At 41.6% G+C, this 15638-nt stretch overlaps 1 protein-coding gene across 1 annotated transcript in view; it reads left to right on the forward strand.

Moving 5' to 3' along the window:
* Nucleotides 1-15424, forward strand: part of KLHL7 (kelch like family member 7) — a 52598-nt gene extending 37174 nt beyond the window's left edge. The window contains exons 8-11 of the mRNA XM_036759356.1: nt 4608-4848; nt 6682-6883; nt 12315-12412; nt 13828-15424. Coding sequence (XP_036615251.1) covers nt 4608-4848; nt 6682-6883; nt 12315-12412; nt 13828-14111 — 825 coding nt within the window. The 3' untranslated portion in view covers nt 14112-15424. The remainder of the gene's footprint in view (nt 1-4607; nt 4849-6681; nt 6884-12314; nt 12413-13827) is intronic.
* The last annotated feature ends 214 nt before the right edge of the window (nt 15425-15638 follow it).

The raw sequence follows: 15638 nt of genomic DNA on the forward strand, positions 1-15638 counted from the left end.
CAAAAACCAGCCAGGCTGGGCACATGGAGCTGGGCATTGTTAGGTCAGCCACTCTTGAAAGCATCTGTGACTGGGAGAGAATTCATGGAGTCAGGATAATTGCTTGAAACTAATAGGTCACAATGTCTCTCACTGATCCAAAGCGAAATTTGAAAATCATTTCATAGCAACGTCCCATGGGATGTAGGTAAGATGAGGATAGAAGTGTCCTTCCCTGTCCATTCATTGCTTAGTTACTAACTGCTCAGAGAAGACTCTGGCTGGACCTGGCTCCTGGTGCCCCCTTCACAAGGTGCTTCAAGATTTCGCTTGCAGGGACTGTACTTGGAGTACTTTAAAGGGTGGGTCAAGAGAAGAGCCTTTTATGATTTATGACCTTAGGTCTGATTCTTAGTTTGTAATCCCCTTTGACCCTTTGCTATTTTAGCTGATCTTTAACTACTGGGAATGGCTCATTTGCATGCTGTTGTTAATTAAGCCTAATTTTATCCAGCCACCTCCAGCATCCCTCAGTCTGGGGGTCTTCTGTCATTGATCTAAGACTCCACCTTCCTTGGAAGACTTCCATCCCAAGATGGGCATATTCTTCCTCCATGGCTGCTTATTAACCCTTTCCTCCATGGACTTGGGGAGTTAGGAGTAAGTGAAGTAGATTCTCAGCATCAAGATTTGTGGCCTTGCTGGAAACATTTGGAGCTGGTCCAAAAAACTGTTTAGAGACAGGAAGACCATTTTATTAGTTATAAAACTATATTATACATTAGAGTTCTTTTGTGATATTCAGGTAATAAAAACTGCAGTATAGATTAATGTACCACAATTTCTTTGGCCATCCTCCACTCAAAAGGATATCCTCCTTCCAGTTTTTTGCTCCAACAAAAAAAAATGCTACTATAAGCATATTGATACATATGGGACTTTCATATTGTGGACCTTCTTGAGTCACATGCCTTTCAATAAAATCTCTGGTTCAGATGGTGTAGACATTTTAGTAATTTTCTCTGCATAATTTCGGTCTGATTTTAAGCTCCACCAATCATGCATTAGTGTGGCAGTCTTCCCACAGCCCAGCCATCGTTGGCGGTAATGATAACCATAACAACTGTGAGCGCTGTTCTAGTGTTTCTTGCCCATTATCTGGGTGTGAAGTCAAACAGGGCTATTTGTTTGGTATCCTTTGTCCGTAGTGATGTGAAGCAATCTTTTATATGGTGGTCAGCGGTTTGCAGGCCTTTGGAGGACTGTTTGGACTTTCCATTGGGAAGAGGCTTTTGGTTGTATGTGGTAGTTAGTTCCCTGCATATCTTGGATCTCCTCACTCTGGAACACTTCAGGTCCTAGCCTTTTGTCAAGCTCAAGGCCCATCTCCTCCGTGATGACTTCCCTGACTAACCCCAGGGCACAATTACTTTTCCCTTTCCAAATTCCCACAGTACAGTCAAGGCCACAACCCACTTGATCATATATTGACATGTTTTAGTGCATTACCTTATGTACAATATGAGCTCCTCAACACAAATACAGAGAGATGTGGACATCTGGAGAATTGGGGTGGGGGGAGTAATGAAGGATTTACCCTTCCTCTCGTTCCCCCCATCATTTCTACCTCCTGGTTTTTTTTTTCTTAGGGATTTCCCAAATTTCCATTTTGAATGATTTTGCATTCTAGTGTCTTTTTCTGCAAAGAATCATTTCAAGTTTTTCTTTACTGGAGAAATAATCCATTCAGCAACAGCATTTCATTTCACTTGGCTCATGTCCAGTTAGTCAGATCTTAGCCTATGGTCTTTAGCTGTGACCCATGTACTAAGGATTCTCCTCTTGGGGGTCTCTAGATAGAGGAGAGCTGCTAGAGATCAAATTGTAAGTGTAAATGTGTTTGCCTTCCTCCTGATTATTATATTTTTGTAATTTTCCTGTGTTTCACTTGGCTAGTAGAGCATATCAGTTGAATTCTAGTCTTTGCAGCATTGCCACATTCTGCAAATAACTGTTCATTCTCTACTTTGATCACAGGGAATTACTTCACCTCAAATACAAAATCTTTTCTGAATGATTTGTCTCTTTGGTCCCTAAGAATAAGAATATCTTCTATATAACCCTTGACATTTTTCAAAGTGCTTCCATAACATTATCTCCTTTGATCAGGCCAAAAACAACCAAACATTTTATGGGCAAAGAAAACCTTTTGGCAGCTTCTAGATCCCTGCAATGATACTTAATTGGAAAGTCGGTTCTTCTGAATAACTTTTAAAAGTCTAAATCTCCTGATCGCCATCAGTTGGGGGGTGGGGAGGGACTAGAAGATAGGTAAGTTGTCTTGAGAGTTTCATTAGTTGAGTCTTAAAAAAATGTTAGCTCTTATAGTGTGCTCCAGAAAGAAATCAATGCTTTCAATCAGGTGAATGGAAGAGTGCCTTGTCAACAACATGCCCTCCTCATGAAATTGGTTTTGCTGTGTTTTTCTCATGGTTACCTTAGCCAAACTAGAATGAAGAGTGGATTTTAGGAGGATGTGAGAATTACCTCCTTCCTCACCCTGTGGGCCATCACTTGGGTTCTTTCACACCGACATAACAGTGGTAATAATGATGATAGCTAGCACAGTTAGCTCTATGCTAAGAGCTTTAGAAATATGATCTCCTTTGATATCACAACAGCCCTGGGGGATAGGTGCTCTTGTCAGCCCCATTTTTTATAATGGAGGAAACAAAGTCTAGAAGAAGTTAAGTGATTTGCCCAAAGTCACATGTCTGTGAAGTGGCTAGGGCTAGATTTGAACTGGTCTCCATGACTTCAGAGCCAGAGTTCCGTACTCCCTGTTTCCTAGGCTGACTATGATGATGGCTTCTAGGCAAGGCCAAGAAAAGGGCAGCATCTGTTGCAGAAGAGCTGTGGCAGTCCCAGAATTAGAATCTTAGCCATTAGGGTGATCACACAGGTATCAAGTCACATGTCATTTAAAAGGATCCTAGAGGTTCAGAACATTTACATTTTTATGTCAGTACACGACGGCAGAGCATTTCCCAACGTTCGGCACCTCTCCAGTCCACAGACACCTCTTGGTGTCACGGCCGATGGAAGAATCTCATGTGCCATCACGCAGACATGGCCCAGAATGTTATCCTGCAGTCAGAGTGATCTTCCTAAAATTTGACCATGTCACCCCCCTCCTCAATAATCTCCATTGGCTCCCCATCACCTCCAAGATCCAATAGCTACTAGGTGGCTGGTGGTTCAGTGGAAAAAGTTCTAGACTGGAAATCTGGGCTCAGACAGTTACTGGCTGTGGGGCCCTAGGCAAGTCACTGAAGTTCTGTGTGCCTCAGTTTCCTCCTGTGTAAGGTAGACATAACAATAACATTTTCCTCCCAAGATTGTTGTGAGGACAAGATAAGATAATCAACCTAAACATCTTTGCAAACTGTGAAACATTATATAAATGCTAGATATTATTATTATTAATTAAAACATCAATAATTATTGATAAATATGCAGTTGGTCAATGAATTTTTATTAAATTAAGTACCTACTATATGTCAGGCACAGTCAAGGAGATAAACAAATATAAAATATTGTCTCTACCCTCAAAGAGTTCACAATTTAATGGGGGAGAAAACATGCAAATAACTATGTACAAACAATTTCTATACAGGATAAGTAGGAAATAATTAACAGTGAGAAGGCACTAGAGTAAAGAGAGAGTTAAAAAAAAAAGCCTTGCTGTAGGTGAGTTTGAGCTAAGACTTGAAGTGAGCCAGGAGGCAGAAATGAGGAGGGAGGGCATTCCAGTCATGGGACACAGTCAGGGAAAATACCTGGAGTCTGGAGATGGAGTCTCTTGTTCAAGGAGGAAGAAGGAGGCCAGTGTCGAGACTAGGTGGGATATAAGTACTAGAAGGACAGTACTAGGTGGGATACAAGGTATAAGAAGACTGGGAGTGGGGGGGGGGTGGGGTGATTATGAAGGTCTTTGAACACTAGAGGCTTTTGTATTTGATCCTGGAATAGGAAGCCACTGGAATTGATTGAGTAGGAGAATGACCCGATCAGACCTGCACTTTAGGAAGGTCCCCTTGGCAGCTGAATGGAGAATGGACTGCAGTGGGGAGAGAATGGAGGCAGGCAGCCCCACTTGCAGGGAGCTTCTGGAGGAAGTAAAGGCAGGCATTTACAAGCTTCAGTACAATCCTGCATCTTCTGGCAGTTTAATTCTATTATCCAATGATCTTCCAAGGGTTAGTACCAATTGGGGAGGGAGTGGGAGTAAAAGAAAAGAAGTATGGGAGTGAATTTATATTAGAAAACTGAAGATGTTTTCACCATCAAACCTGCACTTGTCTTGGGCACTGTTATAAACAGATAACAGGAAGAGTGGTGATACAGCTAAGATTTTTCACCAGATGTACCTCAGAGCTGGAAGTAGGGACCACCCACCCCTCGAACTGACAGTCATTCTCAAGAAATCATTGCAGCTTAAATTGGATGCTTAGATGTGGGCAAGATTGTATTTGGTTTTTCCATATGACATTGTGTGGGTTATTTTATAAACTTGTATACTGTTCACTGACCCTCATCAAACTGAATCTGCTTCTCTTCCATTGCAGGACTATAGCTGGACCGACATCCGCTGCCCTTTTGAAAAGCGCAGAGATGCAGCTTGTGTCTTCTGGGACAATGTAGTTTACATTTTGGGAGGTTCTCAGCTTTTCCCTATAAAACGGATGGATTGCTATAATGTTGTCAAAGACAGCTGGTACTCCAAACTTGGACCTCCGGCACCTCGAGATAGCCTAGCAGCCTGTGCTGCAGAAGGCAAAATTTATACATCTGGAGGCTCAGAAGTAGGTAAGAACTGAGGGCTTTGTTATAGTTTTCTGATGTTTGGAATGCCTCAGTAGGCATTTCTTATGTCCGTTGTCCATGTCAGTAAACCAGATTTTAACGCCCCATTCTTAGAAAAGGTCATGGCTTTCTAAAGCCGATGAACTATCCATGGTCATTCTCCAAAGGCATTTATTAAGCACCATGTAGAGATGTGATACTGCATTTGCTGCCTTAGGGTTTTCAGCTCTATGGTTCAACTATATACATGCACTGTATACTTACTAAGGGTTTTTTCCCCATTATAATTTTATCTAACAGCCACGTCCTTACGAATGACTTGGCATATGCCAACTCCTTCAACACAAGACTCTTCTCCCATTCACCTTGTAGCTTTGTTTTGTGTGGGAGAGTTTTAAACCATATATTGTCTGATCAGAAAAAAATGGCCTTCTGCCCATCAGATGGTTGTAGATGGTGCCATTATGGGCCTTCCATGGCCCATGTGGGGTGATGGCACAGAGCTGCCCCCTAATGCTGCAGATCTCACACTTCTTTGGGAGGTCCTTGTGCACCCACCCAGCCACATCAGTACTTGGCTTCAGTTTCTTATTTCAACACCAGCTGTTTGGAAAATCTACCATGGACTCCAGATTTTCCCCAAGAGTCAGTGAGATGGAGCTACCAAGTTACAAGTGCCTAAGAGAATGGAGAGGCCTGGCAGTCACTAGAGGGAGAAAACCATCTGAGATCCCCAGAACTAAGGCATCAGGCCATATCCGTTGATGCTTTTTCTATTTAAGTATTTTTGCGGCTGTTTTCCTATTGAATGTTTGGAGCATGGACTTCTTTTCTCGTCTTAACACGTGCAAGGTCCGGAGGTAGAGAAGGAATTAGGATTCAACCAAATTCTAGCCCTTTAACAGATATTTACTGAGGCACTTATTACAGGTCATTTACTGTGCTAAGCTATGGGGAGAAAAGATGTTAAAAAAAAAAAAAAGACTAGACCCTGCTCTTCAGGAGATGACATTCTCGTGGGCTAATGGAGCTGTCTTAGGATTCGGAATTCTAAGGTGGCATAGAGAAAAGCAGTGATTCACAGTAATAACATTGTCAACAATGCATCCTGGCCTCCCACTGTAGACGGAGGTGCAAAGAGAAATGTGCAGGTCTTGCCCTCAGGAATTTGCAATTCAAATGCAGAGGAGGGGGAGGTAAACTAGCCCCTAATTCACAGCCTACACTTGCTGGGAGATCAATGATGACCTTGGTTGTCAGGCCAACCACGTCAATCACTAAAGGCAGGACCACGGGAAGTGTGGCATAGCACACACTTAAGGAGGGACTGTTCATTATATGTGATAAAGAATTCTAAATGATAGGACTTGGAATTCCACTGAATGGTTTTTCCTTTTTTCCAGTTTTTTAGTTGTGGGCTTACCATCTGGGCTTAGGTGGACTGTTTTTCCTCCATTTGCACAAGCATTGCTGGTTTAGTTAGCTTCCTTCATGGACCACTAGCTTGGAGGCATATTTTTCTTTCAAAATTAAGCAGAAGAATTCTTCTTCTGAAGCTCAGCCACCCACGAAATAGTCTTCCCAACAGATTCTCCTTTCCATATTTTCCAATATCTGTCTAACCATAGCTAGCCACTCGAAAAACTACATGTGATATAGGAACAGTTTTATTCTCATTATGCTGAAATATATGAAATTTTTGTGGCTTAGGAATAAAGCTGATTCCCAAACCTTAAATTCTTCCCTCCTGTCACTAATGATTTGGCTCACTAAACTCTGAATTCACGCATGATAACTAAGTGAAATAAACACTGGTGGGGCCTTTTTCTCCTAAAGGAAACTCTGCTTTATACTTGTTCGAATGCTATGACACCAGGACAGAAAGCTGGCACACAAAGCCAAGCATGCTGACTCAGCGCTGCAGCCATGGGATGGTGGAAGCCAATGGTCTCATCTATGTTTGTGGTGGAAGTCTGGGGAACAATGTTTCTGGAAGAGTCTTGAATTCCTGTGAAGTTTACGATCCTGCCACAGAGACGTATGTATTGACCAAGAACTTTTTTTTTTTTTTCATTTAACAAGCATTTGTTTTCTCACTCTCCTACCTTGCTGCCCCATAGAAAACACCCTCTAACACAGAACTGTCTAAAATGCAGCCTTCGGGGCCCTATAGTGCGATTTAGGCCCCACCTACAAGTATAGAAATTTACATAAATGCTATCGTAAACGAAACTGAGCTACCACAGAGCTCTCACTAAAATGGCAAATTAAAATATATTGTCTGTTGTTTCAATAAAAACCTACAGTTGGGCAGCCCTGCTCTAACAAATACACACACACTTGAGCAAAACAAATTCTCACGTTGGTCACGTTCATAAATGTATGTTTTCTGCATCTTGAGTCCATCCCCTCTATCCGGAGAGAGGGGACAGGCTTCAGCATTGGGTCTCTGACCTTGTGCTTGGTCATGGCATTGGTCAGAGTTCTGTTGTCTTTTAGAATAGCTCGCCCATACAATGTTGTAATTGTAAATGTTGTTTGTCTGGCTCTGTTTGCTTCACTGCATCAGTTCATACAAATCTTCTCTGGTTTCTTGGACACTATCCCTTTGTCATTTCTTATGGCACAGTAGTATTCCATCGCATTCATACAGTGTACTTCATTCAGCAGTTCCCCAGTTACCTGCCTTAGTTTCCAGTTCTTTGCCACTACAAAAAAAAAATGCTGCTATAAATATTTTCCAATATATGGGCCCTTTTCTTCTTTCTTTGGTATAGCCTTAGTAGCACTATCACCGGATTGAAATATGCACAGTTTAGTGACTTTAGGAGCATAGATCCAAATTGGTTTCCAGAGTGACTCCAGGGGTGGGGAACCTGCTGCCTCAAGGCTACATGTGGCCCTCTAGGTCCTCAAGTGGGGCCCTTTGACTGAATCCAAACTTCACAGAACAAATCCCCTTAGTAAAAGGATTTGTCCTGTAAAACTTGGACTCAGTCAGAAGGCTACAGCCAAGGACCTAGAAGGCCACATGTGACCTTGAGGCTACAGGTTCCCCACTGCTGGACTAGACCAGTTTGTAATCCTACCAGTGCTGCATTAGTGTGCCTGTTTTCCCAAAATCCCCCTAGCAAGTGACATTTTCTTTTTTCCCCCATCATCTTTGTTTGTGACGTGGTGCCTCGGAGTTGCTTTAATCTTCATTTTTCTGATTCATAGTAATTTGAAGCATTTTTTATATGGCTATGAATAGGTTCATTTCTTCCTTCCTGTTCATAGCTTTTGACTGTTTGTCTGTACGGAAATAGTACAAATTGGAGTCAGTTCTTTGTTACTTTGATATAAAATTTTTATCAAAGAAACTTGATGCAAAGATTTTTTTTCCCATTTACTTGCTTGAGAGAATACATTCCTGGCATGGGGAACAATTTAGGCAGAGATGCCAAGACAAGAAATTGAAATGTCATGCATAAAGAACAGCAGAAAGGCTAGTTTGGTTTGTCCATAGAGAGAATGAAGAAAAGTCGTGAGTCATAAGGCTGAAAGGAGAGGCTGAAAACAGTTTGTGAAGGGCTTTAAATGCCAAACTGGGGAGTTTGTATTTATCCTGGCACTATAATAGGGAGCCAATCAGCAAGCATTTATTAAGTGCTTACTTTGTAGCTGGCACTCTACTAAGCGCTGGGTATACAGAGAAAGGGGCAGCTGGGTGGTACAACGGATAGAGTACCCAGCCTAGAGTCAGGAAGACTCAACTTCCTGAGTTCAAATCTGGCCTCAGACATTTACAAGCTGTTTGACCCTAGGCAGGTCACTTCACCCTGGTTTGCCTTAGTTTTCTCATCTGTCAAATGATCTGGAGAAAGAAATGATAAATCACTCCCGTATCTTTGCCAGGAAACCCCCAAATGGGGGCACAAAGAGTCAGACGTGACTGGAAAACAACTGAATGGCAACAACAAATACAAAGAAAGGCAAAAAGATGGCCCCTGCCTTCAAGGGACTTACATACCAATAGAGGACGTAATGACCAGGAAGGGATCCCTGCAGAAGGCGGAATTTGAGCTAATTCTTAAACACAGCCAGGGATCAGCGCTTGGGAAAGAGCGTGCCGGGCATGGGGGATGGCCGGTGAAACGGCACAGAGTTGGAAGGTGCACTGTCCTCTTCAGGAAACAGCGAGGGGGCCGGTGCGACTGGATCTTAAGAGTTCACGGAGGGAAGTAACTCTCAGAAGAGGTAGGAAAGGGAAGCAGGAAGGGCCATGTTGTGATCCTGGAGGTGAGAGGGAGCTGCTGGAAATGATCGAGTGGGGGAATGGCGCAGTCAGATGCGCGCTTTCAGCTCAGGGGTGAGGTAATGAGGACCTGGCAGCTGTGTGAGGAGAGAGAAGGGAAAATATGTGAGCTGCATTGTGAAGGTAGAAATGAGGAGAACTGGTAACAGATTGGATACATGAGCAAGTAGGAGGAATTGATGACGACACCCAAGATGTGAACCTCAATTACTGAGAGGATATTTGGCCCTTAGCAATAGTAGGGAACTTAGGAAGATGGCGGAGCTTCAGGGAGAAAATGAATTCTCTTTTGAACATGTTCAGTTTGAGGTGTCCGAAAGGCGGTAGGTGACGCAAGGTTGGAGCTGGAGAGAAATGCCAGAGCTGGACCTTTCGAGGTCAAGATGGAGAGTGTTAGGAGGGCTTCAAAGAGAGGTCGGGGCTGAACCATCTGTGTGATCTGGAAATCATCTGTATAATGATGAAAACTGAACCACTGGAAATTGGTGTCAGACAGAAAGACCAGGAAAGAATAGTGTCATGAGAACCCAGAGAAGAGAGACTCTGAAGGACCAGAGGGTGATTGGCAGTTTCAGGTGCTGCAGTGAGGTCAAAAAGGGTAAGGATTCAGAAGAAGCCATTCGATTTGGCATCTAAGAGATCACAATGTGATTTTGGAGAGATCAGTTTCAGTTTAATGATGAAGTTAAAGAAGTGAGTTAGGGAAGTGATACCGTCACACCTGTGCTTTAGGAGCATCACCCAAACTTTAGGGAGATCAGCGCTTCTTCTAGGCTAAAGTACGTTATAAGCACCTTCACAATCAAACTCTCTGGGGCAGCTAGGCGGTCCATTGAGCAGAGCACCGGCCCTGGAGTCAGGAGGACCTGAGTTCAAATGCAGCCTCAGATACTTGACACACTTAGTAGCTGTGTGACCTTGGGCAAGTCACTTAACCCCGATTGCCCTGCCCTCCCCCTGCAAAAAAAACAAACTGTCTTTCTTTCTATACATTTAGTTTAAACCAAGCTACAGTTGTTCATTACTGAAGAGGAAAGCAATGAAGATCTGTATCCCTGTTGATTTTATTTTGATTTTATCTTTAAATAAGTTTTACTGATGTCTTTTGTTTTGGCATCAGTTATTTTTGGAAATCTTCCACCTCCTCGTGCCTAGAACTGAACCCTTTCTTATAACAAGGAAAAGCAGTTAAGCAAAAGCCCCCAGTTCAATGAGCTCATCTAACAATTTTTATGGCATCCTGCCTTAGAGGTCCCTCGCCTTTCCAAGAGGAGGCGGTCTACTTCATGATCTCTTTTCCAAGCCCATGATTGGTTTTCCAATTACTCAGGGATTGTATAGCACTAAGAATTTTGGAAATCAATTGCATTTATTCAGTATAGAGAATATTTTAAACATATGGCACCTAAATGCTGTTCTGCAATTTTAAAGCATGTGTGTTGAAATAGAATTCAATATTTTTTTAAAGAGTACTTAGATTTTCACAAATATGAAACTCCTACGAACACATAATCTGATCTAGTTATCTAAAGGAAAAACATCATCTGTGGACCTAATTTCACTTCTAAAATGTAATACAAACATCCAAATTACTTTTTTAGGAAGATTTCTCTACCTGTTTTGACATATTCCTGAACAGTTTTGAAATTATCTTTTTTTTTTTTTTCATTTTAATCCTAAACTAGGGAATTAAACTAATTGGCTTCTACTTGTGAAATACAGAAATTCACAAATTGTCAGCTTCTGGGAGTCAGACTATCTATAGAGCAGAAAAGGGCCGGGTCCAAGCACTACATATGGTGTATAGAAGGAAGTATGTTTGTGACATTTACTGATCTTTGAGTCTACAGTGGAGACAGACATACACATACATGGATATACACATACACACCATACATACATAGGTGTACTTTGTATAATTGTTTTCTGAGGGGAGAAACATGTAAATGGAATTTTTGTGGTTCAGCCCATTTCTGCCATGTGTATTTTGGCCTCACTATTTAAAGACTCTTGTTCCAGTGCCGCTTGTTCCAGTTCCATTGTTGAAGGTAACCCAGGGTTCTAAAAGGGCATTGTACCCATCTGTAAAGACTTTGCTAATTTAAGAGAAGCTCGTTACCAGCAGAGCCTCAGGGGGATGATTTTTTTTTTTTTTTTGCCATCCCGACTCACAAAGGGCATCAGAGGTCCTAGGAATATAAGGATAGAAATGTTTGGAGAAGTAGTATGGCTCGGCACATAAAAGCCTGGAAGAGGAGTCACAAGTCTTGAATTCAAGTTTTACCTGTCCGACTGACTTACTTTGTGACATTGAGGAAATTATGTTCTTCACTGAGACCTCATTTTCTTACCTACAAAAGAAGAGGCTCAGACTAGGCGATCTCGAAGTTCTTTTCCCGAGTTAAAATGCTACTGTAGTCCTGCATCTGTCCCCTGCCTCAGTTACCTCATAATTCTACAACTTTGATAAGATGCTCTCATTACAACAACCCTGCAAGGAAGGTAGTACAGTTGTTTTTATTCCCATTTTAGAGGTGAGGAATCTGAGAAGTTCTGTGAGCCTGCTATCCGTCATGCATCAGATTTGTGTCTGAGCATGGATTTAAATTACAGTTCTTACGACCTATGACATGACAGCCATTGCTTACTCACATGCCTTACTTATCCCAGAGAATCAGACGTGGTCATGGTTGGGAAAGGTCTCTGAAAACTACACAAAGGGTTGTATCACATGGATAGAATCTTCTAGCAAATCTTTTTTCTGAAGCAAGAAGTCCTTTTTTAATAACAAGAGCCATGTCCTACTGTTTGCTTTGTGAATTCGTATTTTTGTTTATTTTGTGTGTTGGATTTTCTTCAAGTAGGTCAACATCTCTATGTGACTACCAGGGCGGTTTTGCCCAAGACATGGGTCAGCCTTTGTCAGTATTGATAGTGCCAGCCACCAGAAACCATGCTGGGAATGATGGGGACAGCACAACTTCAACCTCAGACCCAGTTGGGTGCATATGTGTGTGCAGGCACAAACAATTTCATATCATTACCAGCAAAGAGTAATTAATGAGCTTTTGTAGATAACTGAAAAGAACTTTTCTCCCATAGACGACAGTAAAAATCCTTTTTTCTTTCTCTGATCCAAACACTCAGAAGTCTGTTTCTTGTGTTTTCTCAGGTGGACTGAGCTATGTCCAATGATTGAAGCCAGGAAGAATCATGGACTGGTGTTTGTAAAAGACAAGATATTTGCTGTGGGCGGTCAAAATGGCTTAGGTATCTGATTTATTTATTCCTCATTGCTGCCTAGGAAAAGCCCTTCTCTCTATATTTCTCCCATATTGCAGAGTACCCTAGAGTCTCTCTAACCGAAGGACACGAAGCTTGTGTTATGATTCTTTATAGAGCATAGATAGAATTAATAGATCATTGTGTGACACATAAGTTTTCAAAGTGAAAACTTGGGTAACACTGAATCTGGGCTAAACCTGTACTGTCCCAGGTGGAAGAATCATGAAAAAGGGGCTGCTTGCAAAATAGAATGACCTGACTTTAAAGTTAATGGAGGAAAAAAGTCCTGGGAAACTTGGGTAGGGGTTAATGCTGAGAAGAAGGGATTGTCATGGCCTAGGCCCATCACACATCTACCTTGTGCACAACGGTCATGGGTTCCACGTAGGCCTTACCTCCTTCCTTCATGTTTGCTTCCTCCCAGCTGGCAACCTTGCCCTTCAGGGTGTCTCCTCATGGAGGGTGGGCCTACAGGGCAGGGACACTGAAGTTCATCTATTTATATCAGTTTCCCCTGGAAAGAAAAAGTGGGCAATATCCACTGTAGCGCTCCTATGGCTCTGTGCTGTCATTGATGTTGTCAGGCATTGGCTCTAGTGATACAGATCATGGGCCATCCAGGCCTCCTAGTCTTGCCTTCCCATAAGTTCACATTAGATGGTCCACCCAATGTGCTGGGAGCCTTTCTTATTTTCTCTTGACATTGTGAGCATCCCAGGGGAGCGTATAAGCTGTCCGTAGGTTACACAGCGCTCACAGCCCCACTCTACCACCACCCCGTCCCTTTGTTTCTCTGATCACATTTTTCGCCCCCCGTCATACACGCACTGCAGCAACGGTTTATAAAATCTCATATAATTAATAGTTAAGGCGCTTGGCAATAGGCACTGTTTCTTCTTCTAATCCTAATCCTACCAGGCAGTCCACCATTCTCAGGCAGCGTTCCCACACAAGGAACATGGATCAGTGAATCAGTAAATCACTGGGAAAATTTTAGTCTGTAACTTTAACCTATTCACCAAATTTGACTCAAGGAGCAGCTTCCCCTTCCCTTCTCCTGACTGCTGTTTTACTGATCAGTAGAATGTTTGAAAGGCAGGCCAGGAGGATGCAAAAGAAATAAGGAGTCCTGAATACTTATTATTGAGAGTTGGACAATAATAAAATCCCACTGATTATTTTCCTCTATCCACCTCTCTGATTCTGCCCTAAAGGCTCCGTCTCTTCATTTTAAAAAGTACTAGCAAATACTTGTATGTTTCTAAGCCCAGAAAAGTTACACAAATTGGAATGTCTTTATAAATGTGTTCAGTGTTCAGAGGCTGTAGAAAGAATAGTTATGAAATTGGAATTATTTATTCTGATCGAATATAGTAATTTCTTGTTTCCATCTTTCAAAGGTGGTCTGGACAATGTGGAATATTATGATATTAAGCTGAATGAATGGAAGATGGTCTCACCAATGCCATGGAAGGGCGTAACGGTGAAATGTGCAGCAGTTGGTGCCGTAGTTTATGTCTTGGCCGGTTTCCAGGGTGTGGGTCGTTTAGGACACATCCTTGAATATAATACTGAAACAGACAAGTGGGTTGCCAACTCAAAAGTCCGAGCTTTTCCAGTGACGAGCTGTTTAATTTGTGTTGTTGATACCTGTGGAGCAAATGAAGAAACGCTTGAAACATGAAGTGTTCCCACGGACAAGATATTTTCTGAGTCTCTGAAAACAATGGCTCCGAGCCCCTGTGCTTCCTTCTGACATTTTTGTTACATTTTTTTAAACTAAAATTTGTAATTGAAGTAAAATCCCTATAAAATGCTTGTTTTATGTGGGTTTTCTTCCTTCACAATCTAGCAAGAATAAACTTGCAAAATTGCAGGTACTCAGTGAAAATAGAAGTTGCTGACCAAGTGTGTTTGGCCTTGCAACTTTTCAGGGCCAGATGTGGTCATAGGGTTGTGAGATGAGATCATTAGGAAAATGGAGGTAATTCAGCTCTCATTGAAGGCCCTGGGCAGCCTGCTGTAATTCACAGTTTCTGCTAAGATCATAGCAGCAGTTGAGTCAAGGCCAAGGTGAGTTGATAGAACAACTTGGCTTTTACTTATACTTGGATATTAGCTCAAATATTAAGGAAATGTGGTTAGTTCATTTGTCAGTGCCCAAAGAGTACTGCTGGCAAGTACATTTAGTCCAACCTTAGGTATGGTGCACACACATACACACGTCTCGGATAGAAATCCAAATAACGTTTGTCCAACTCTTTACCGAATACAGATCAGCTGAATGCTTTTCATATTACCCTGCTAGGATGTAAACTCAAACTTTGAAGCTTAGGTTCTTTGCTTTATTGCTAAAATACCTAATGCCACACTCATAGGTTAAAAGAAATCTCTGCATTTCCATCTCTGCTTTCAGTCGAATACTCCCATTAAGCCCCAGGATGAAGCTGTTTAAAACACACTTCTAGATTGCCAAGGATAACATTAATAATTGTTCTATGTGTGTCAGTTGTTAAGCTTCACACTTCATTAAACCGTTATTGATCTCTTCTTAGAGGACAGAGTTCACCTAAGATGTCTTCTACCCAGTATCCTCTGAAGCGGTCTGTAAAATGTCAACCTTCAGGACTTAATGTCTTTTCCATATTTCAGCTTTCAAGATTTGATGTCTTTTCCATATCTGCCACTACATGGCTAATCGCATCTTTAGGAATCCTTTCCATGAAGCTCTTCCTAGTAACAACTAGTTACTGGTATTTTTAAGGAGTCATTTAAGCCGTCGGTCATCATAGTCATAGCTGATATAATTAATATCCTTGTTTAACTGAAGGTAGACTGGGCTCGATTTTGCCTTTTCTGGGTTATAAACATTGTGTTCAATTAGCATTTGTTTCTTAAGTTTGTAAAATACTTTTGTATTTTTATTTTCATTGTATTCAATGATGTTGTTACTATTCTAAATCCCTAATTTCAGAAATTAAAAAAAAGAAAAAACCAGTATAGTCAATGAGCATATCCATACTGTAGAATTTTTCACTGTACATTCTTAAAATCTGTTCCTTCAATAGGCTATCCATTTGCCATATTGGATATCTACTAGTATGATCCTGTTAATTCAGTGCAGAGTGATCTGGTAGATACCTAATTTTTCAACCTGCTAATGTTTTTTTAAATCCACTTGGATAAAATGCATTAAACCTAGTTCATTGTT

The sequence above is a fragment of the Trichosurus vulpecula genome, chromosome 5, assembly GCF_011100635.1.
Source record: "Trichosurus vulpecula isolate mTriVul1 chromosome 5, mTriVul1.pri, whole genome shotgun sequence".
NCBI lineage: Eukaryota > Metazoa > Chordata > Mammalia > Diprotodontia > Phalangeridae > Trichosurus > Trichosurus vulpecula.